The following is a 23,352-nucleotide window of genomic DNA, read 5'->3' on the forward strand; positions in this document are numbered from 1 at the left end:
GGTGAACCTCAGTTCCAATATCGAGGGCCCTGCTGTCTTCAGAAAGATTTGGCCTACATGGCTGATTGCCAGTCCCCATGCTCTGTAAATGTCCTAACAGTCATCTGATGCTTGGGCAAGACTTGCAGGGTCAGCATGGATGACGACCCATGCCTCCACCCTGGGAGTTGCTAAATCCTTGCTGTTATTTATAGCATGAATTCCAGCAATCTCTGTTTTTGTGGGCAGGTCTAATTCCTGGCTTTGCTGCCAGTAAACATCCATACTTCCCTAATGAATCTTGGCATACGTCACCAGAATCTCCAAAGGTATGACGGTTCTATCGTCTTTACCATGAATTTGAACTCCAAGTTGTCTTTCACCTTTTCTGAGCATCCTCCTTAGGGAATGGTGTGGTACATAATAGACAGTTAACATATGGCTATAGACAAGAAATGAATGGAGAGCTTGAGAGCCACACACTCTAAACTTGGGTTTATGAAGCATATGTGTCTCATCAGAAAAGTAGGGATAATAATACTTAATTCTTATAAATTCCCATAGGTATTACAAGGATTAGCTATGAACAGTGTGGTACACCCATTGGAATAGGCACAAACATCTCTATAATGTCAGTAATGTTATGTTAATCAAATCTTATGTCAGAGGCTGCCCAAGAGTAGCACCATTTGCTATGATCCCTCTATGGTTAAAGCTATGATTATGCTTTTTAAAAAAAAATTCAGAATATTGTAGGGGTACAAACATTTTGGTTATATGAATTGTTTTTGTACAGTTTGGTTAAAGTTATAAGTGTGCCCATCACTCAGATAGCTTGCGCTGTACCCATTAGGTGTGAATTTACCTGCCTCTCCTCCCCTCTTCCACCTGCTTGGTTTCCATTGAATTTTACTTCCATATATGCCCATGAGTGTTGAATGATTAATTCCAATTTAATAATGGGTACATGTGGTGTTTGTTTTTCCATTCTTGTGATGCTTCACTTAGAAGAATGGTCTTCAGTTCCATCCAGGTTGCTACAAAAAGTATTATTGATAGTGCATCACTTTTTCATGGCCGAGTAGTATTCCATTATATATATATATATATATATATATATATATGTATATACACACACACACACACACACCCCACATTTTATTAATCCACTTGTGTATTGATGGACACTTGGGTTGATTACACATAGTTGCAGTTGTGAATTGTGCTGTAATAAACATTTGAATGTAGATGTCTTTTTGATAAAATGACTTTTTTTCCCCTTTGCATAAATCCCCAGAATAAGCCATAACTGAACCTTTCCTAGGAAATGACCCAAAAGGATGTTAAAACTGCACATTACAGTTACTCACACAGCTAGACATCTCTGCTGGCAGAACTCCACCAACTTCATTCCATCCCCCATCCATCATCTCTGACAGAGGAGCCAAAGTCTCTCTCACCTGGATAAGCATGAGGAATAAGTATCCCAGCTACCACATCACTGATGGTGTCAGGAGTAAACTTGTCTGAGATACCAGTCAAGGAGCGTGAAGGGGCCAGTCTGGACATGCACACCACAGTGGCGAGCCCCATCAGACCTGCCCCAACCACAGTGACCTGGCCGTGTCCATGGGCCTATGAGAGGGGACATGTGGGCTGCAGGTCTTGTCTTAAGGATTATTCATCCAAAGCTTTGCCCTGACAGTTCCTTCCTTAGGTCTTCAGCTTCTCAGAAAAAGACCTCTCCTCTTGGTGTTTCTTTTTTTTTTAAACTGCCCCACCCTCAAGCCCTGTTGATGTTTCTTGTGGGTTAAAGATAACATCCCTCTAAAAAAATGTATTTTACATAAAAGACAGTTAAATTTTTATCATTTGTTTGATGATAATATTATTCTTATTTTCAAATAAATCAGTTTATTCAGAGGTCCTGTTAAATATTATTAACACCTTCAACCCATGTCTGTCTTTGTACCCCATGGCTATACAAGGGTATTGTTGGTTTTGTTTCAACAAGAAGTCATCATGTTTTTGTTTCCCAATTTTTTTATTGTGGCAAAATACACATAACAAACTTTACTATCTTAATCATCTTTAAGTGTACAGTTTAGTAGTATTAAATACATTCACAATATTGTACAACCATTGCCACTATCCATTTCTAGAACTCTTTTTCTCTTCCCAAACTGAAACTCCATGCCCATTAAGGTATAACTCCTCCTCTCCCCCTCCTCCCAGCCCCCAGCAGCCACCATTCTATTTTCTGTCTCTATGACACCAGGGTACTTCACATGAATGGAATTATACAGTGTTTGTCTTTTTGTGACTGGGTTATTTCATTTACCATAATATCCTCAGGATTCATCCATGTGGTAGTAAGTCATCATGCTTTTAACTCCTCTTTAGACCAAACTTTTTCCCAACTTCACAGTTCCTCACCAATTTTCCATGTTCTTGATATTCTAAAGCTTGAGTCTGTGTTACTTCAGGTGATCTAGTAAAATTTATTAATATTGAATATATTTATAAGAGAACTTTCAAACTTTAAGAAAAAATTGAAAACCCAAAAGTGTCATATACAAAGGGGACAGGTGTGGGGTCTTTTGTTTGCTACTGAACCTTTTGCATGAGAAGAATACCTAGCACACATTTGAAACTCAATAATCTCACATGTTTAGTGAATAAACCAATAAAAGAGTTGATCCTTTTACAACTTGGGACAAACTAGAGTTCTTGACAAAAAGAACAAAACCTTCTTCCTAAAGATTTTTAATATTCCATCATTCCTTTGACATTACTGCCTAGGAAATTGATCCTAATGGTCTTTAATGTGTGTGAATTACCTGAACAACTGACCAAGCAGACTTCCAGATACCAACCCAAGGTCTGAAAAGGTGAAGTGTCCCTAAGGCTATGGGTGCCTAAGAGATGGTGCCGACAAGGGAAGAGAAGGCATTTGTGCTGGAGTAGAGAGAAAGCAATGGAAAACTTGTACTTCAGAATTTTTTCCTTGGGTGAGTCCTCAAATAGAAGGCAGGTGTCTGAAAGGTGGGGCCAAACAGAAGGGAAGGAAGAATTATGTAAGATTTTCAGAGTTGCTTTACCTCAGGAGAGTTGTTCAGGGGGTAGTCACAAGAGCTCTCAGAGGAAGTACTGGTTTTCTTTTGTCTTTCTATAATTTAACACTTCATTTCCTCCTCTAAGGTGGATCCTGTTTTAGTGAATAATTAATTTATTATCTAGTTTAATCCACACTGTACTGATGCATCATACTGGATTTTCTACCAGTTGTTTTAATCATTTCTCACGAGTGCAGGTATAAAGGGCAATGAACAAATTGGAAAATACTCTTGGAGTTAAGCTTGTGATATTGGCAACTCAAGATGGACAAAAAGCAAGGAAAATATGTACTGAATGTTGAACACTCTGAAAATCAGCCAGTGAGTATTGTTCCATTTTGATATTTTGCCTATATTACAATCTCATTTTCAGCATTAAAAACAATCTAATCTCTTTACTACTAGTAGTTAAGGTCATAATTTTGCATTCTTCTCCAAAAGGAAGAGTAACCGTATAGTAATTTTTCTGCCTTAATTTCATGTTATATTTTGCTATATTTTAAACATTAAATACTTATAGATGTAAAGTATTAGGAATGTTTCTATGACCATATGATATAGAAATAAATCCATTTAACTTTCTATAGTTACCATCATGTAAGGATAAAGCTCCAATAATGTCATTGTTATTTATTAAGTTATAATTTTATAATTTGATGCTGAGATTTTTATATATAATTTCTAAACATATCAGAACTCAGATTTCTAAATATGCTGAAAAACTAGATATTAATCCTAGATATTGTCTTTAGGCCTAAGAAAAAAAATTCTCTAAAAATACCTGCTTCATGTAAAAAGATGCTAATTCTACCTGTTTTTTAAAAATCATTTTTATACTAAGAACCAAGCCTTCAGTATATACCTATCATAATTGTATACAGTTATCATATCATGTATGTATCATATACAGATTTTATGTATCTGGCTATATCTGATCAAATAATCTTTGATGTCAGAACAAAGGAAGAACAGGTGTTGAAAATTTAAGTGGTAAGTTAAAATTCACTGCCTGAAGAATAAATAAAAAGTGTGTGAAGAAATATTTTGCCTTTGCCATATGGCACTGTGGCAATCAGCGGTATTAATCACTTATGAAATAAACCAAAGAAGAAAGTCTTGTTTCTCAGTAAGCGTTAGTTGAATAAAAGAATCCCATGCAGGAGTCCTGGTTCACCAAAAGAGAAAGTTTGTCCCTTTGAATTATCAAAGGACCCTCTTGAAGATGGTTTTTGTCACTCCTGAGTCTTACTATTCTATAATTGGATCTTCAACATGCCCAAATACTCTTATGGAAAAAAAATTCTCTTTAGCCAGGTATTCATCATCTTGATAGTTTCTGTAGAAAACAACAAATTTGAAGATGTTTAGAATAATTATCTTAAGTTGTTTTTTACAGCATATATCTGGATAGCTGACTAAATATTTGACTTTGTTATAGATATTTGGGCATAGTTATAAAAATATTTTTCTCTTAATGCCAAATTCAATAACGGGGTTTAAAAATTATTTGAAGATTATAAATGAACAAAAAGAAATGTGGTTATTTTTGTTTTTCTGTTGGGGATACAAGAGATCTTAAGTTAATCCTCATAAAGTTAGGGGGAAAACCCTATAAAACTTCCTTTGGAAAATAAAGCTAATGCACGTCAGTTGCCTATAGCTATTATTAGCTAATGCTGATGATCTCATTAAACATTATTTACAGCTCTCCAACTATTCCAATTTTGTATAGAGACTCCACCTGTACTAAGAGTCAGAGCAACCTAACACGGTAAATTTATTATCCCAAAGCTGGCCTAGATCATAAGGTCTCCACCCATAGTTAGATCCACATATCACCTTCCTCTTTAAAAGGGCTGTAATTTCAACAGGACCAGAAAATTCTGGAAAACTGGCCTAGTGAGTGAGTTTTACTTTGTTTACAAAGTGCATTAAAATGTCCAAGTTCATAAATCACAGGCAAGTTGGATGTAACTAAAGCAACAGAATCAACACCCAGGAAAATAAGCAAAATAAGCAATTATGTTTTTTTTTTTGGAGACGGCACTCTAGCCTGTTGCATCAGCCTAGTTCACAGCAACCTCAAACTCCTGCGCTCAAGCGATCCTCCTGCCTCAGCCTCCTGAGTAGCTGGGACTATAGGTGCATGCCACTGCACCCGGCTAAGTTTTTCTATTTTTAGTAGATATGGAGGTCTCACTGTTTCTCAGTCTGGTCTTGAACTCCTGAGCTTAAGCGATCCTCCCACCTCTGCATCCCCAAATGCTAGGATCACAGGCTTGAGCCACTGTCCCCGGCTGCAAGGGTGTTAATAAAGGTCAGTTTAACTTTCCTCACATATGCCTCATGAATAACAGGTAGAATTTTGCTTAATCATACTGAATAAAACATACAGCTGATACCTTTATTTCTTTGATATAATACTTATAGAAAAATTTAGCTTAACTAATTGATTGCTGCCAAGAATATTCTATCTTCTATATATTTAATGGCAATTGTATGTTTTTGTATTTTTAATGATAGCTCCTAATGGGCCAATAAGTATATACAATTCTGGTTTGATAGTTTTAATGGAATTCACTGGTGGTTGGCCAGCAATTTCTGTAACTATTTAGTAATGGGTTATTAATCAACACAACCAAAGACAACTAGTAGAATAGCAGAAGTCATAACAATACTATTACTACTAGTAGTAATGATAGTTAAAACTTACTGAGTGCATTCTATGTGCCAGACATTGCTGTAAGCATTTTGCAGTTATTTACTCAGTAATCATCACAGCAAATCTGCAAGTGGGTAATTTTAGCCCTTTTGAAGCTGATTAAAGAGTGGCCAAAGAAGCCCTTGATTCACAACTAGAAAGTAAATGTCACCATCCTGTGATATGAAGAGCCCTAGACAATTCTACATTATTTTTGATATGTAACAAAACATTTGCCCAAGGTCCATAAATTTCTGAACTGACTCCTCTCTCATTTTTACATTATCTCATTCTTTCCTCTTTTTTAACACACCTCTTTCCCTAAAGTCCTTTCCACAAAATTCACTCATTTTCATTCCTTACTCATCTCTTCTTCTCAACAATATTTTACAATTATTGCATTTATTTGTTAATTATAACTAATCTGTTTTGCCTCCTTGTTAGCAAATAAGCTCCTTGAAAGCAGAGACTTTTTTGTTGTTGTTGTGGACGGTTTTCATGCTGCTGTATGTCCAGCAAAGATGTTTCGCAAACTTGACGAATGATTTGTCTTCTGTTTCCTGTTATGGGCTTGCAAGTGCTGTTGGAAAGAGCATGGTGTGAATTACACAAAGTAGTCACTTTGTATGAGAATTTGTCATCAGTATAGTGTACTATAGTGTACTATAGTGCGCATTATATTACTATATTAGCATAGCATAGTATAACATAGTTATAACCAATATAGTGTAACTATAACCAATATAGTGTACTATAGTGCGCATTATATTACTATATTAGCACAGCATAGTATAACATAATAATATGCTACACATAGTGTAGTATAATGGAAAGTACACAAGCCTTAACACTAGAAATTCTGAGCTCCAGTGCTTGCTATCGTATCATGATAGCAAATCACTTCAACTCTTTTGCTTCGATATTCTTATTTTCAAAATGACCTGAACAGGTTGTTTTCAGCTCTACCATCCTGTTCGCTATAGAGGCTCCATAATATGTACTCGGCCTACAGAAGCTTGCAACACAAGGGTAGTCATATGATGAGGAAGAGGATATGCATTCCTGAGCTAGAATTTTGTTAAGTTACAAAAATTAGTTAAAATGTAATATATAATAATCTATCTAGACTTTTTATCTTTAGAGGATTAGAAAACATTCCTTTTAAAAGTCACACTCTTGTGTATTTTTCACGGAAGAGTTTTATCTTAGCAATTCAACACCATGGGCTGCTGTTATTCACTTGCACTTCATCTCTGTAGCCAGTCACGTGTCCAAGTGACCAAGAGGCTCACAGCTCCACACGCTGGTGTCCACCTTCAATGGATACAACCTGTGATGTCTCCTCCGACTTGACTGGGGTCTGGGTGAGCCCAGGCATCCTTCAGCATTCCAGATGCCCACAGCCAGAAGTATGCAATACACAGGTAACATTTGGCATGGCAGCTTTTATTCAGGTTGGGATGGGCTCTCCATGCGGGGGTGTACTTTGCCTATTCTTCCCCCCAAAATGCATTTACTTACTTAATTAATTTACATTTATGTTAGGCATTTTCTGTATTCTCAGTACAATTATAAGTCACTGTGAGGCAATTCACAAGAAGGAGAATATTTGATAGTCTCTGTTTTCGAAGAGTTAATGTTTTAATTAGGGATTTGAATATCCACAATAGATAAAAAACATATATGAAAACCAAAGAAATAAGTGTAAGATAAAAATGCAAGGGCAGGGCAGGTCAGGGGACCATATTGGGCTTACCTCACTATTTAGACTCTGACGGGAGACTGTGTCATATTTGAAGTTTCATGGGTCCTATTCTATTGGTGATCACCTTATTTTCTTTACCGTGCAGTCTCTGAACCAATGTGTGGCACGTTTTTTTTTTTTTTTTAGCTTCCTGGGGCCTGACCTCTGATGCATGTGACCTTGACACAGAAACCTAACTGTTCTCTGAAGCTTCTCTACTAGCTTTGGAGACCAGATCCAGCTCTACTTGGTTCCTGACCTCATGTCCTGTTGGCTGAATTAACTTTCCCTCAGACTGTATCTCTTAAGTCTTCAGCCCTTATATAGAAACTTGATCTTGACTACAAATTGCTGATTTGGCTTGGCAGTTTGGTTGGATTCCCGAGACTCTGGAATTTCTTACTATAGAGACTCACTAGAGAGCCCCTGAGCCTTGTTTCTTGATTGTGGATAAAAAATTTCAACTGTTTATACTGTTTCTGGGGCAATGTGAAGGGATGAATGAACTCAATAGGGTGAAGTTAGAAAATGAAAATGTTTCTTCTTGTCTGCAGAGGCAAAATAACTCATATCAATTATAGAATTGAGAGAGATCTTCAGTAACATCAACTCTGCTGGTTCTTCCCCCTGCCTATACCTTAGAATCACCTGGGGGCTGCTTAAGAAAGAGAAATGGCCAAGCCCCCATGCCAGACCAATTAAATAAAAATCTCTGGAGGTGGGGCCCTTACAACAAGATATTTTTTAAAAGCTTAAAAAAAATTTTTACAGTTGAATCTAATGTGCAAGAAGTGATGAGAATGACTGATCTAGTCCCATTCTAGTAGGAAAAATATGGCTAAGGAAAGTTTAGAGATTTGCGAGAACTCACACATTTTTTGCTAAAAGGGGCCTAAGCAAGAGAAGAACCTGTTGTCTGGTTATGTTCACTTTGTTTCACTAAAGTGCTCTTGTTCAGTTTGTCTGAGGCAGTATTACAGACTCCTCGCAGACGGACATAAACCTGTTTGGCACTTTCTTTCCTTGAGCCTCCTTTTTCAGTGTCTCCATTCAAGGTAAAGAAGATGCTCTTTGTCCAAGGGCTAACTTGGTCTTAGTGGCCCTCATTTCCCCGGCCTTGCTGATAATTGCCCTCATTCTGTTCCAGCTGTCTTGGTGCTGCCATCCTTTTCACAAAACCCTGGCCTTCCCACAAATACCATGGCCCATGCCCAAGGACAGACAGGGGTTTAGCTTCAGGCAAAGAGAGTGATAGTTCCTCTATGTCAATGGAATGAAGAAGGAGAGGTAGAGTCCAGGTAGGTTTAAGTTTGCAGGTTTGGTAGCTAGTAAGGGTTTGAAAGAGTTTCCGTTTGATGGTTTCAAGTTTCCCAGTGAAGTAGGAAGGATATGAAGTCATTTGATAGGAATGAGGAGGAGCAATTGCATGCGAGCATTGGTGGATGGAAGTTACAGGTTTGAGAAAAGAAGGTTGAGAAGGTATTAAAAAAAATGAGGGAGTAGCTTAATCAGATTAATACAATAGGATGGTAGAGCATTGCAGAAAATTCATTTGAGGATGGTGACCATGCATTTATATTGAGTCTCATCTGCTCAGATGCTTGGCTTTCCCCAACAATATGGCTGCTCCAGCAAAGGTCCAGAGAAAGCAAACAGTCATTTATTTGCCAGCAAGGAGAGATGAGAAGAGGGAAGTGCAAGAGATTTTAGGGAATTAGCAAGAGTGTTATTGAAATAATGGACCATCCAAAAAAAAGTGAATAAGGAGGGATATGCATGAAGTAAGGGCTGCTGAACTAAAAGTTTCAATAAAAATGAAGACAGGTCATTATGGAATTGTAAAACCAACAAGCTGGAAGGAGAGGCCACAGTGGTTAGAGGACAAGATTCTTGAGGAAGTGATTTTGGAAGTGGAGCAGTTTGGGATAATGACAATATCCAGTGGAGGATGAAGTACATAATGGAGAATTTGCCGTTTAAAAGTGCTCTTCTGCTCACAAAAAAGACAAATGGTCGGGGTGATGGAGGGAAGAATAAGTGGACCACAGAGAACTTCTAGGGCAGTGAAACTACTCTGTGTGGTCCTATAACGGTGGATACATGTCATTATACGTTGTTCAGACCCATATAATGTACACCAATAGTGAACCCTAAAGTAAACTATGGACTCTGGTTGATAGTGATGTATCATCAATGACATGTCATTGTAGGTTCATCAGTTGTAACAAATCCACCACTCCAGTGGGGCAGGGGCCAAAGAGGAAATCTCTGTGTCTTCTGCTCAGTTTTTCTGTGAACCGAAAACTGCTCTGAAAAATAAATAAAGTTTATTAGAAAAAAAAAAAACCCAAAGGCCCCCTACTGGAAAATAGAATAACAGAAAGTGAGATACTGGCAGATTTGTCTTCCTTCTAATGTTAGGGATAGCATGCAATTATTTCTACTTGAATGAAAACCTGGACTTCGAGTCTAAACTTCAGAGACACATAGTGATTCAAATGATGTTAATGCAATAAATTATAAATAATAACAAAGAGATGTGACTCATAAGCATTTTTGTTTTTCATAATTGATATTTTTATTTACACTTTTCTTAGTTGAAAGGAAATTGCCGCAATGACTGGTCTCTGTGGAAAGTCTTCCTGGCTTGTCTCTTAGCCTGTGTGATAACGACAGCAATTGGAGTGCTCATAATATGCCTGGTGAATAATAAAGGAAATGACAATGTCTCCGTTGTTATCCAGCTACCAAGAAACAATGGAGAGCCTACAGTTACCTCACCTGGAACAACCTCGACAACTTCTCAAACTACAGAGACCACTTCAACGGAACCTACAACGACAACCACTTCAACGGATACCACAACTGCTACAACTTCCACTCAATCTACAACTTCAGTAACCACAACCGTCACTTCAGCTGAACCTACAACCTCTACCCCTTCAACAGAACCTACAACAACAACCACTTCAACAGATACCACAACTGCTACAACTTCCACTCAGTCTCCAACTTCAGCAGCCACAACCGTCACATCAGCTGAAACTACAACCCCTACTCCATCAACTCAGCTTGCAACCACAACAGCTGTTCCTACCACTTCAAGTGGAACCACAGATGCCTCCACTTCAACAGACTCTACAACTGCTACAACTTTAATAACGTCACGTGCTATTCCAAATTCACCGTAGCTGACAACCAAAACACTCACCACTTCCACCATCTCTTTAACTGAATCCACAACTACATTCACTTCAAATGAATCTATACAACCACGACCACTTCCACTTAACCTATAACTATGGTGACTTCTATTTAACCTACAATAACAATGCTAATCACTGTCCTTCAACAATTTGTAATCTCCACGTATTCATCTGAACCTGCAACCACAGATGCCACTATTACCACTTTAAACTTAATAGAACTGCCATAAATCATCAAAATGACCTGTTCCATATCAAGTTACCCTTTAGTTATCACCACTGAAATTACCCCTTGCACCAGCTCTTCCCCAAAATTGAAATTGTGGCTACCTGTTCTACAGTAGCTAATTCTATATCATTGCTATTACTACACTATGCCTATGGCAACTACCACAATGCCACTTAAGGAATAATAGTTTGGACCACAAATAATGTAATAATTACCCCAATGTTCGCTATATCAACACTTATGATTTCTAAAACTGTCAAACTCTTTTTATTATTAACACATTGGCTGCCACAATAGAAAGAAAAAATTTTTCCTTGGGGCCAACCATGGTGTTTTATTATGAACATAGAATAAAAACTTTGAAAACAAAATAATCCTTTCTAATTTAATGAAAAATTTGTTTTTTTTTATTGTTTTCTGTGTGTGAGTTATATGCAACTTGAAAAATAGCTTATGTGGCTCCCAAGATGAAGAGACGTGTGAGTTATACAAGCTTCATGAGGCCCTGGGTTCAAAACTAGGGTGAGTTAAATACAACTCTCACAGCAGTTAATGTGTTAAAAGAACAGAACATTTAAGCTATAAGAGTCTAATAGTGATTCTATAGTTCAAAATAATACAATTTCATACAGAAAAAGCGATCCAATTTGCTCACTTAAAAAATCTTTAAGAAATTGTATATAAAATCTTATAGTAAAATTATCCATTTAGATTTTAATATGTATTGGTTTCAGTTCAGACTCTTGTGTTCCTCTGTACACAAATCATATACATAATGAACAGAAATTTCATAAGGGAAGATATAAACAAATTTATGTAGAAAAAATTTTAGGGTTTATGATAACTGTTTCCTCTATGGTGAAGTTCATTATGTTTCTTCAATTTTTCCTTAGATTATATTGCCTTTTAAGCAGTAGTATTCTGTTTGCATTAATATTATTGAAAATGCACTCAAATCTGCATTTTAAAATTAAATAATTAATTTTCTGCAGTCTTGCAAGTCACTCAACTAAATGACATTTCTTAAGTCCTAACTGTGTACTAAGCACTGAAGAAGGTATAGAAGAAGAAAATAGCAATGTACATTAAGTAGTAAATTCCTTAATTTAGAGTCAGTTAATTTTGAACTCTTAATAATTCTGGCAGATTTAAATTATAATTTATGATGCCCCAGACTTGCAAAATCAGAATTTTTAGATTAGAACTAGAAACCTATAATTTAAAAAACTTCATAGATGTTTGTAATGTCTAGAAAGATTTGAGAGTAACTGATTTAATCTATAATAATAATGATGTTAATTAGAGTGATATAAATTATAATTTGAAATATTAAAAATCAGAGAATCATGGATCAAGGCATGCAAGAAGAAAAGAAATTATAGACCTAGCTACATACAAAAGCTTGATTAACCAATGATCAAGAAGATCATTTCTTTGGTAAAGAAATATTTTTAAAAAAGCTTTTAATTTTAAGCTATACAAATTTTAAATCAGTTAGTCTCTTAAAGTTGGACCTAAGGGGATAGTTATTGTTAAATTTTACTAGCTGAGTTATTTTAATTATGTGTGCTTAGAAGTAATGACATTTTAGTAAGAACATTCATTTGGATTTCTAATAATGCACATTGGCCTTCTCTTCTCTCCTTGCTGTTTTGATGAGGAGTATTTTATGAGCTATTTAAAACATCACTGACTTGGAGTTACCATTTTCTAATTCTTTCACAGCTCTTCCAGTCATCAGAATGATAAATGATCTAAAACTTATCCATGTTTGTAAATAAATACATGTACAGCTTATTTTATAAAAAATGGTAAGATTGCCTCAGTTTGTAACACAATTGGTGCTTAAGAAATACATGTTAAGTAAGTGAATAAGTGGTAGCTGTCTTGTACTATATAAGATCCTTGAGAATAGACCTTCTTTATTACTTATGATTGTATTTATCTGGCACATAGTAGACCCCAATAAATACTCAGAAATGAAAGATAATTTTTAATGTATTATTCTGCAACAAAAGATTATTTAACATTTTCAGTGTTAAAATTAGTAAAACATTTTAGCCCATTTTTGTTTAGGTTGGATCATTCCAATTTTTAAATCTTTTTTCCGAAGACTGATTTTCCACTTTTCAATAGTGTGCTTTATTATGTTGTGAATGCTCAAAGTTTTCATAAATTTGGAGTTCATAAGTTCTTATAGTAGACAATTAAGGCTTCAGGTCACTGTTGCTCACTGTGGTGGTAGTGGAAGGGTACAATAATAACTATGGATCAACTCTTATATATCAGGCATGATTATAAGGTATTTTCATACATTTGGCTCATATTTATGTTTTCCCTAATGCTATTTTTATTATGTGGTCATTTTGTGATCCACCACTGGCCCCAATACTTCTCCCATTTCAGTAAATATCTAACTAGAGAATTTTCTATGTGTAACACTTCTATGTGCTTTTCTCCCCAACTTTAATATATTAAATGAACATTATTTGGAATTTTTCTCCCTATATAAACTATATAAACTTGGCTTATAATCTTTTTATTCCTAAATCCATTGAAAAAGAATGGTTCAATGAGTGTTGCATAATGTGGGCTGGGGAAGGTCTTCTCTTTTGCAAACAGCAGGGACGTCACCTTGATTCAATTACAAACCAATGGATCATTTAGAAGATTTAAGCTCATTTACCAGCCTTTACACAAGTAAATCAAGTAGGCCAATTGGCGTAATGATGAAGGATTCACTACCCAAACTCCTTATTTGAGAACGATGAGCTACAACTTGAGATGCAACCTCGGGAGAGTAGTAAATACGGTGCTTCTACATTAATGGCCTATGGATGCAGTTTCTTCCTGAGACCTAAAGAAACAAATAAGGTGCTTCTACCAAATGCCAGATGAACTTCAAATGGACAGCAATACTCCATCAGTAAGTATCTGATAATCTTACCAAGGCCAGAATCTCCCACCCCACTAGCTAACTAGACCATGGATCTTCAATGCTTTCAATAAGGTGTTGTCTTTCCAAATGTCTTCTTTGAAAAGGAAAATATTCAAGGGTGCTGTGCAATGCTAAGGGATAAATCATTTATAATTCTGTAGGAATTATTTACATAAGTCCTTTCTATAAGGGACCTTGAAGAAATGTAAGACATAGTGGGGTGAATCTGTTGATCTCAAAGTTTCTGTGAGAACTTTTGCAACTGTTCCTTGTCCCCTGCCTGAAAAAGACTTTTTAAAAGTCCTAAATATGATGTGTATAGTTGAGCTCTGCCCTTTCTTGGCTTGTGGTCTTCTTCTGTTCTTGATTCCTAACTTCATTTACATTTTTTATCACATAATCACTGCTTCTTTAGAACTTTCTATTAATATTTTTGTGCTTAGTGCAGGTTGAGCAGCCCTAATCTGAATACCCAAAATCCAGAAAGTTCCAAAACCTAAAACTTTTTGTGTTGTCCAACATGACAACACAAGTGGAAAATTCCACACATAAGTACTTAACAAAAACTTTGTTTTATGTGCAAAGTTATTGAAAATACTGCATAAAAATGCCTTCAGGCTGTGTTTATGAGGCGTATATGAAACATAAATGAATTTTGTGTTTAGACTTTGGTCTCATTCCCAAGATATCTCATATGCAAATATTCCCAAATCTAAAAAAAAATCCAAAACCTGAAACTCTGCTGTTCTCAAGCATTTCAGATAAGGGATACTCAACCTGTGCATGCTCAGAAATTATTGCTCTTATTTTTATTTTGTGTAAAAAAGGTGTTCATTAAATCTTACCTCCCTCAACTAAAGCTACCTTGGATAGATCATTTCAAGCAAACTTGTGTAAAAGTAACAATTAAAAGCCATTTCCTTCATATCACTTGACATAATTAATGGTTGCCGATATATTTATGATTTATTGCTTAGTGGTTTGTCTCTTCTATGGTAGATTGCGTTAAGGGCCCCAGGTCTTCAGCTCTCATGGTTTCCATGTTCTTTGCTAGGTTACTTTGCAGAGGCCTCATACTCAGGCTCTGGGTTTAGTCGTGTGACATGCACTGACTTATAAGAGACAGAGTGATGGAGTGACAGTTCTGAGCCTAGGTCTCCAGCAGCCTTGCCCGTTTCCACTTGCTCTCTCACTCTTCGGCTGTCTGCATGAGAAATTCATACTTGGCCCAGCCTACTGGTCCTAGTAGGAGGATGGAGGATGCAAAACAGGAAAAGCTAAAGTGGAGGCACCTTAGCCAAGCTGGCCTAGATCAGCCAATGCCCAGGTGATTCCCCAATCTATGAGCAAGCCCAGTAGAGATAAGTAGAACTACTCGGCTGAGGCAGCCTTGATGAAAGGAACCTTGCATGCTCAAATGTTTATTGTCATATGCCACTGAGGTTTCGTGAGTTATTGTTAAGCAGTAATTTTGTGGCTAAAGTTTATCAATACACTACCGTAAGACAATAAACTTCAAAAGGTCAGATACCAGAATTGCTTGTTTGCCATTGGATACCTAATGCCTAGTACACATAGGTAGCCATGCAATTTGTATTTGTTGAATAAGTGAATGCCTGAATAAATGAATATCTACAAAGAAAGCATAAATAGCATGCCTTTGAACATATATTTATTTAGTGTCTACTATATGTAAGATCAAAGTGGGAGTATAAGATTGAGTAAAGAAAGTATAGTAACATCTGCGGACCTCGTCTTCTGTGTCAGGCACTATTCTGGTGGCTCTGCCAACATTGCCTCACTTAACCCTTGCAATAGTGCAGTGAAGTCCCACAGTGAGTGAGTGGTGGTCTCAGGAGTCACAAGTGTCTTGGCTATAAAGGTCTGTGCTGTCTTCACTATACCAGGCTGGGCTTGGCTCTTTGCTAGAGATGAGAATGACATAGACACAGACCTTGAAGGGCTTATAGTCTAGTAGAGGAGACATCACACATAGGTAAAAAGTAATATCTAACACATTGCTGAGAGTGCCTTTGAACTCAATCAGGTAGCTTTTTTGGACCTACTCCATATGACATGCTTTGTAGTCAAAGTTTCTTTGGTTATATTTTTTGCCCTTGGTTTATGCATTGATTTGTCATTCATTTATCTCCTAATTCATTCATCCAACCACTATTTATTCAGTATATACTAAGTGTCAGGTGCTAGGAATTTGGCATCACAATGGTCACCCAGAGTTGAGATCTAGAGAAATTTTATCTTTCACAAAGGTAGATGTACGAAAAGGACATCTCTTCATTTATTGAGAAAGTTTCAACATTTTACATACACACACAATGCTAGTCAACATTGTGATAATGCACTTTTGTGGAGCCAAATTTGCAAAAAATGCATAAAACAAATTAGAACTCCCTCAAAGTCTTTACACAGTTTATACCTCCAGCATTGGAAATGAGGCAAAGATGAAACACATAACATAGTGAATTGTAAAAATTAATGCTGACAATTTAAAATAGTAGAGAAAAAAACCTAAAAAAGGAAAAAAAAAAGGAGAAAAAACAACACAAAAAGAAAATTTGACACGTGAAAAAATGTATTACAGGGATAGATTATGAGCAATTGCATAGAGGTAGTCCATGAGAGCTGGCTGCCTATCACAACTGTTAACGATATTGAAGTCTCAAATTTAGATGAGAAACTGCTTTTTTTCTTTTAGGGTTTTTTATGGCTGTCCTCAGAATATGTTTACTTCATTTTCCCGTATGGCACTGCTCCCTTTGAAATTCTTCTATGATTCTATATACACTGACATGAGCATTCTCTATTAAATCTTCCAATCTTCTCTGCCATGCTTCTATGTTGTTTTGGGTATGTGAAAATCCATTCCACATGCACTAATATACAGACCACAAATTTGGTGGAAACAATGCTAGTGATTAAACAGCAGCAGAGTTCTGTGTCTTCTTATCCCTGAGTGCACATAATTATTTTTGAACCAGTCAGTAACTTTGCTGGCTTCTTCAGGCAGCCATGCACAGCTCTTTAAACCTTACTTAATTCCCAAATAAAGACACTAACAAGGTAATAGTTCCACCTAACATGATGCAACTAACAAGATGTAACTATCCTGCATATAACTGAAAATGCACTAATCCCTTCCCTGGAATTCAGCTTTCAGCACATTTGGGACTTTAATCTTCTGGGTTTGTGATTTTAAGAATTTTGAAGTTAGGGATTTTAGATTCTAAGGAATTTTGATCTTTTGGGATTTTAACATTCAGGATTATGGCGTTCAGGATTGTGTCTTTGGAGATTATGATCGGCACTGAGGACAAGTCATAAAACAAGGCTAGCTTCACTTTTCTTTGGCCTTAGTACCCTTATTTCTAAAACAAAGAGGTTTTAATGTACTTCATAACCTTTGAAGTCTTTGGCGTTCTAATGTTCTTCTATTGTTTATTTTTATATCCAATAGAAATTGGTGATGTGTCTGATAAATATGTAATATATACATAAAAATACAATATCAACTTGCAGCATGACAGCTACAATAATAACAGCAACATGACTTTAAATATGAAGCAAATATAGCAAAACTTTAAAAATTGTTCTGGATGGTGGGTAAATGAGTCTCTATGGCATGATATTTGCAACTTACCTATGAGTTTAAAAAATTTCACAATAATATGGAACAAAAAGAGACAAAAGGCCATAACATGATAGGCAAAAGCTATGTGACAGTTCTCAAATGATTGTTGCAGGATTGCTTCTAGGTTTCCCCAAGTGGCAGTGGCCTGCAAGACCAATCACACAACCCCCATTTCATGTTTCACTGATCCAATGGCAGCGAGAGTAGATGTGCAGACAGAAGCCCAGTGGATGTCAAGCCTCGTATGACTGGGCTGTGATGAGGACAGCCTAACACAGGGAACCAGTGACAGGGCTCCCCTGGTGCCGATTCCTCCATGTTCCTCCTTGGAGTTGTTGAACACGACATTCCTGAGAATAGAAACCCTTGAAGAGACGTTTCTTTAGCCTGGAAAGTCTTATGCAGCCTTTGACTATCCAAGAGAGTGAATGGGTTTAAGCCTGGGAGCCCAGAAGGTGTGAGAATAGAGTGGGCAATTGGTGTGTGTGTGTGTGTGTGTGTGTGTGTGTGTAAGAGAATAAGCAGGTGGATAATCTATCTCTTACAGTCTTTCCTCTGAATTGCCGTGTAGTGAGTGCCCATAATTTGACATTGCCTCAGCATCCATTTAAAACTACAATTTAGCTTTCTCATACCAGAAGCATGGCTCAGTCACTCTGGACAGTTTCCAAGACCATACCCCACCGGAATGGCTCCAGCTGGTGGCCAGAGATAAAAACTTAGGAGGCATCTCTTCTGCCTAGCAGGATGGACTCCCCACTTGCTTGCGGCTTTCTTTAAAGGGACCATTCAGACATTTGGCCCCAAACTTAGAGTGCCCATCTCTCAGTCACAGTGTGACCTCCTGGAACTAGTGCCTGGTTGCTTTAAACCCACCAATTAAAGTTCCCTGTGGGAAACCTGTTTGGATAATGCCCTGAACCCAATAAAGGTATGGGCCCACCCACGGATCCCTTCCCTCTCCCTATCTGCACCCCCTGACCTCCGTGTGTGTGTGTGTGTGTGTGTGTGTGTGTGTGTGTGTGTGTTTGTGTGTGTGTATGCGTGCATGCCATGTACCACCCACGGTGTGTAAATACTAAAATCCTTAAACTTTCACACTGTGGTTGTGTCACTGAAGCCATGCTCACAATCCAATCCCTGGCAGTGAGACCACCCCAGTGAGACCCATGTGGGTGGATCCCCTGCTGGTGTTCTTTTGTCTGGGCCTCTGGTGGCTGCTGGGGACAGTAGGTACCAACTAGGTTGATGGAGAAACTCAAATGAATAAAAGAGTTTCATTCTAACTTCCTATTACTCTTTTTTTCCTTAATCTTTCTTCAAATCAATTCACCCTTCCCAAACTCACTACACCTTATCCATCCAATCTCCTCTTCTAAAAACTCCTGGGAAGAATCTTCTGCTCATGAGCCCTATGTTTGCATTCACTGGCTCTCTCATGCACAGTTTATCTTGTAAGTCTTTGCTTGTGGTATTCGCTCCTCTGGAATATTCTTCTCTCACACTTTAGCTCCTGGAACATTGTACACCTGTCTTGCTCTGTTTCTTCGTTCCTTGCCGCTTACTTCCAGATGTCGGCATACACTGTTTTGAAACTTTTTTTTTTTTTTTTTTTTTTGAGACAGAGTCTCGCCCTGTTGCCCAGGCTAGAGTGAGTGCCGTGGCATCCGCCTAGCTCACAGCAACCTAAAACTCCTGGGCTTAAGCGATCCTACCGCCTCAGCCTCCCGGGTAGCTGGGACTACAGGCATGCACCACCATGCCCGGCTAATTTTTTCTATATATATTTTAGTTGGCCAGATAATTTCTTTCTATTTTTAGTAGAGACGGGGTCTCGCTCTTGCTCAGGCTGGTCTGGAACTCCTGAGCTCAAACGATCTGCCCGCCTCGGCCTCTCAGAGTGCTAGGATTATAGGCGTGAGCTACTGCGCCCGGCCTGAAACTTTTTAGTATATTTTCCCTTCTTAATGATAGCACAAGAAACTTACAGCTTTTCTGTGGGTGCATCAGACAACGCGTGCTATGGTTTTAGCCAGTTTCCAGACAGCACTTCTGAATCCAACTGCTTTAACACAGACACAGTGCAGCTTCCCAGATAAATGGAGTGTAGACATCTAACATTGAAACACTGTGTTCAAACCCTCTTTACTTGACTTTGCTTCAGGATCACACCTAGTGGACCCTCATCTTCACATTTAGCTTCAGTACTGGTTTTCCATCTGGATTAATGTTTCTGGAAACAGTCTTTTGATTTTCTTTCACTTCTCCTTAAGACTTGTAATGACTTCTACCCCACTTAATCTTGGCCCACAAATTCCAGCTCCTCCCTATTTACTAATTTATGATGACTGCTCAGCCACTTGACCAAAAAGAGGCAGAATGCCATCAGAACTTGGTGATTCACGATCCTGCTTTGATCAGCATTTCTATTCTCTCTCTTGCAGCGAAGCTAAAGATATAACATGGTGCCCTCCAGGGAAAGGTGGGACCCACACACTGGCTCACCTGTGACAGAGCATAGGAGGAAGATGAGGTCACCATATGAGCAGGTATGAATTCAACTAAAATTCTTCAGCCATGAGCGTAAAGAATTGACATTTTCACACTGAAACCTGACAGAATTCCCGGAAGGAAGGATGGAAGGAAGGTAGTTAGTTTGGTTCATTGGTTGGAGTAGGGTTTAAAGGGACCTTGTTGGAATCTTCCTGAGAAGCCATGGCAACATCCCCCCATGGCAATATCTCTGAGGCTCTTGAAGGTAAGAAGAGAACTTGAGTGCCCTTAGCAGCAGATGAAAGATCATGGGGTCGGTGAAGGTGCAGAAGGTGTGTGCCCTTGTTGGCCTCTGGGGTAAGGGAAAGACTCATGGGTGTGGCGAGATTGCTGGCAGTGCTAAGACATAATTGGTGCTCTAGCAGGGCAGCTACAGAGGGGCTGGAGCGAAGCCGAATACAGCCCTCCCTCAAAATCTCACATGCCCCCCACACAGTGAGGACCACATGAGTACAGGCCACCAGCATCAAGTGGAACCGTCCTGAACCAAAGGTAAACAAGTTCCACCTTTGTTATCCTTCGTCTCTGCCCTTGACTAGAAGGAGCTGGAGTTTAGAAGAGGAAGGGACAGGAGGTGTCTCAAAACAGATCCACACCCCCACCCTGATCCGTGTGCTACCCTTTGTACGACCTCTGTTCCTTAGAGATGTTGGAAAAAATAATATGGACCCAGCTGAGGAAAGGGAGGAGACAAATAGAATTGAGTTTGAGATTAAAGGGTTTTTTTAATTGGTCAAGATTAAATACCAAAATAAGATTTAATACCAAAAAAAGGCAGGAAAGTTGTAGACTGACTGATGTGTCATTAAGCATTCTGGTATCCACTGGCAAAGAGGAACTCAACATAGTATAGTTGAAAGCAGGTTTTATAAAATACATACCCTGTTTCATGTAGACATTACAGAAGCTTGAGTTCCTCAGTAAATGGTTATGTACACTAGTGAATATTTTCAGCTATTAGCTATTATTAGTGTAAGTATAATCTAGGTTAATCACAAAAGCTATGTACATTGAAAAATCCCATTAGCTGAAGTTTTAATTTCAGGTATTGGGTTAACCCATAATGAAATTTATAAAATACATTGATTTTACCTCTTTACTATTTCTTAAAATCATTCCTTTCTCTCAACCTTCAGCCTGGGCTCCCTCTCTCCCCTCTTGCCCTTTCAAACCATCCTCTCTGCCTCAGCTAGAAGGAGTTTTCAAAATGACAAATTCTATTTTGCCACTCTGATACTTAAATGAATGCTGTGGTTTCAAATAGGCTTCAGAATAAAACCCAGTTTTCTGCACATGATGTCTTTCCTTTCCACTCTATCCCTGTGCCTAATGAACTCCCCGAAGTTCCATCAGTCTCTTCATAGGCTGCCAGCTCTTCCTGGAGCACTTGCTCTTGTGATTTCACCTGGATACCTCCTTACCTATCCTTTGAAACTCAGCTTAGCTGCTGAATCCTACAGAATCCTCTGGTATTATTGCCAGTGGGGTTAGGTGGTTTGGCACCCTTTTCTGAGAGCCCATGGAGTTAAGTACCTTTATCAAAGCACATGCTACACTCTATTGGAATCACCTGCTTGGGTGTCAGTCTCCTAAACAGGCTGAACTCACTGGCTTTTATCTCTGAACTCACAGGACTTTACCTGGCACATAGTTGATGTCAATAGGTATTTGTTAAATAAATGAATAAATGAATGAATGATTATCTTTAGTAGTGAACTATTTATCATGAAATATCTAGCTTTCTATTGCTAAATCAAGATATATTTTACAACAGTTTCTTTTTCACTTATATTAAGATTGAAATAGGGGAGGAGGAGATGGTAAATCCACACCTAACAGATGAGTGGCGCACTTTCTGGGGGATGGGCATTCTTGTCAGGTGGTGCAAAGGCAATTTATGTAACCAAAGCATTTGTATCCCATAATATTCCAATATTTAAAAAAATTAAAAAAAATAAAAATAAAAAGAATTTGCAAAAGATAGGATAAAAACAAAACAAAACAAAACAATGAGACAAATTGAAAAAATAAAGCTTTCCTATAGCTTATGAATTCATAACAAGAGATTTATTTTAAAAAATATTAAAACAGGCACAATTCCATAGGGACATGCATTTCTAATATATAAACTTCTTGTTGGGAGGCTAAATGGCAATAATTTAGGTATATTAATAAATTGCTTTTCTATTTTAGCCATTTGAGAGGTCACACTCTCCAGAATACAGATTCAATGCCACATTTTCACAGTATTAACTATGTAAACAAATAGATAGAAGATAGAATATGTCATTTCAGAGAACAATTTCTAAATAGTTCTTCAGGATTTAGCTAAGTTCTTAGACAACAGTCTCAAATCCTAGAGTTGGGGTATAGACAGTCTTAATCTCCAAGAGTGGAAATAAGATGATGTGAGAAAAGGGGTTCACTCAGTGTCTGCTCCATGGAATTTCTATACCATTCTGATGCTCACACTTTCTTCTGCAGCCTGTTAATGAGAACTGGACTCCAGCAAGGCAGGAAGAATCTGCAAAACATCTGGCTGAGAGAGTCAGAGGGTTTTTTTCTTTTTGAAATACCTCTGATTTGTTTTTCAGTCTCCACCACTGGGTAAGTTGAATAATCTCTAAAAATTAGCAATAAAACCCAAGTTTAGGGAGGTCAGCAATTCTGTTTATTGGCCATGTTGGATCTACAAGCTAACTATGCTTATAGTTCTAAAGCTGAGACATACACATGTTTAATCCCCAGTACGTAGTATAGTGCCAACCTCATAATATATGGTTAGAAAATATTTGCTGAACATGCTTAATTAGACCTTGACTCATTCATCAAAGTCCCACCATTTGGAGCCCTGAGACATCAAGCTTTGGCTTGTGAATCACTGAACCCATTTTAACCAGAGTATGATCCTCCTTGGAACCTTAAGATCAGCAAATTCTAATTGGCCTATAACCCAAGTGAAGCCCTTCTCATCACCAATCTTTGGCCTGACCCCCATCCCCATCTGGTGCTCTACTTCCTCTCTCCTAGTCGACCCTTCAATTCTTTCCCTCCTTCCTAGTCTTTTCCACTGTGCCTCATGGAACCCTCATTGCCAAGTACACAAACTCTCCTCTGCCTTGAGTCTCTTTGAACAATGATGACACCATCTTTTTACCTTAATGGAAGTTGTCTTTTTCTATAGGACAAGGCTTCCCTTTGTCTTCTTTGATGATTTCTCGTTGCTCTATATCATTT

At 37.8% G+C, this 23,352-nt stretch overlaps 1 protein-coding gene and 1 long non-coding RNA gene across 2 annotated transcripts; both read left to right on the plus strand.

The window, feature by feature from the left end:
* Positions 1-3,240: 3,240 nt before the first annotated feature.
* Positions 3,241-10,731, plus strand: LOC123621723 (dynactin associated protein). The gene is made up of 3 exons (XM_045527624.1): positions 3,241-3,416; positions 7,056-7,220; positions 10,138-10,731. The coding sequence occupies exons 1-3, from the start codon at positions 3,360-3,362 to the stop codon at positions 10,729-10,731; spliced, it is 816 nt and encodes a 271-aa protein (XP_045383580.1). The 5' UTR covers positions 3,241-3,359.
* A 7,681-nt stretch (positions 10,732-18,412) lies between these two features.
* Positions 18,413-22,672, plus strand: LOC123621784. Its single transcript, XR_006729243.1, has 3 exons — positions 18,413-18,493; positions 20,007-20,111; positions 22,600-22,672. It is a non-coding gene; the product is annotated as an uncharacterized LOC123621784 (long non-coding RNA).
* The last annotated feature ends 680 nt before the right edge of the window (positions 22,673-23,352 follow it).

The sequence above is a fragment of the Lemur catta genome, chromosome 16 (genome assembly GCF_020740605.2).
Source record: "Lemur catta isolate mLemCat1 chromosome 16, mLemCat1.pri, whole genome shotgun sequence".
Taxonomy (NCBI): domain Eukaryota; kingdom Metazoa; phylum Chordata; class Mammalia; order Primates; family Lemuridae; genus Lemur; species Lemur catta.

What these genes read in the sequence shown, in the direction of transcription:
- LOC123621723 (XM_045527624.1), top strand. Translation starts at nt 3,360, where the DNA reads ATGGACAAAAAGCAAGGAAAATATGTACTGAATGTTGAACACTCTGAA. An exon ending in AACACTCTGAAAATCAGCCA is followed by an intron (nt 3,417 to 7,055) that starts GTGAGTATTGTT and finishes TCATCTCTGTAG; the next exon opens with CCAGTCACGTGTCCAAGTGA. An exon ending in CAGAAGTATGCAATACACAG is followed by an intron (nt 7,221 to 10,137) that starts GTAACATTTGGC and finishes CACTTTTCTTAG; the next exon opens with TTGAAAGGAAATTGCCGCAA.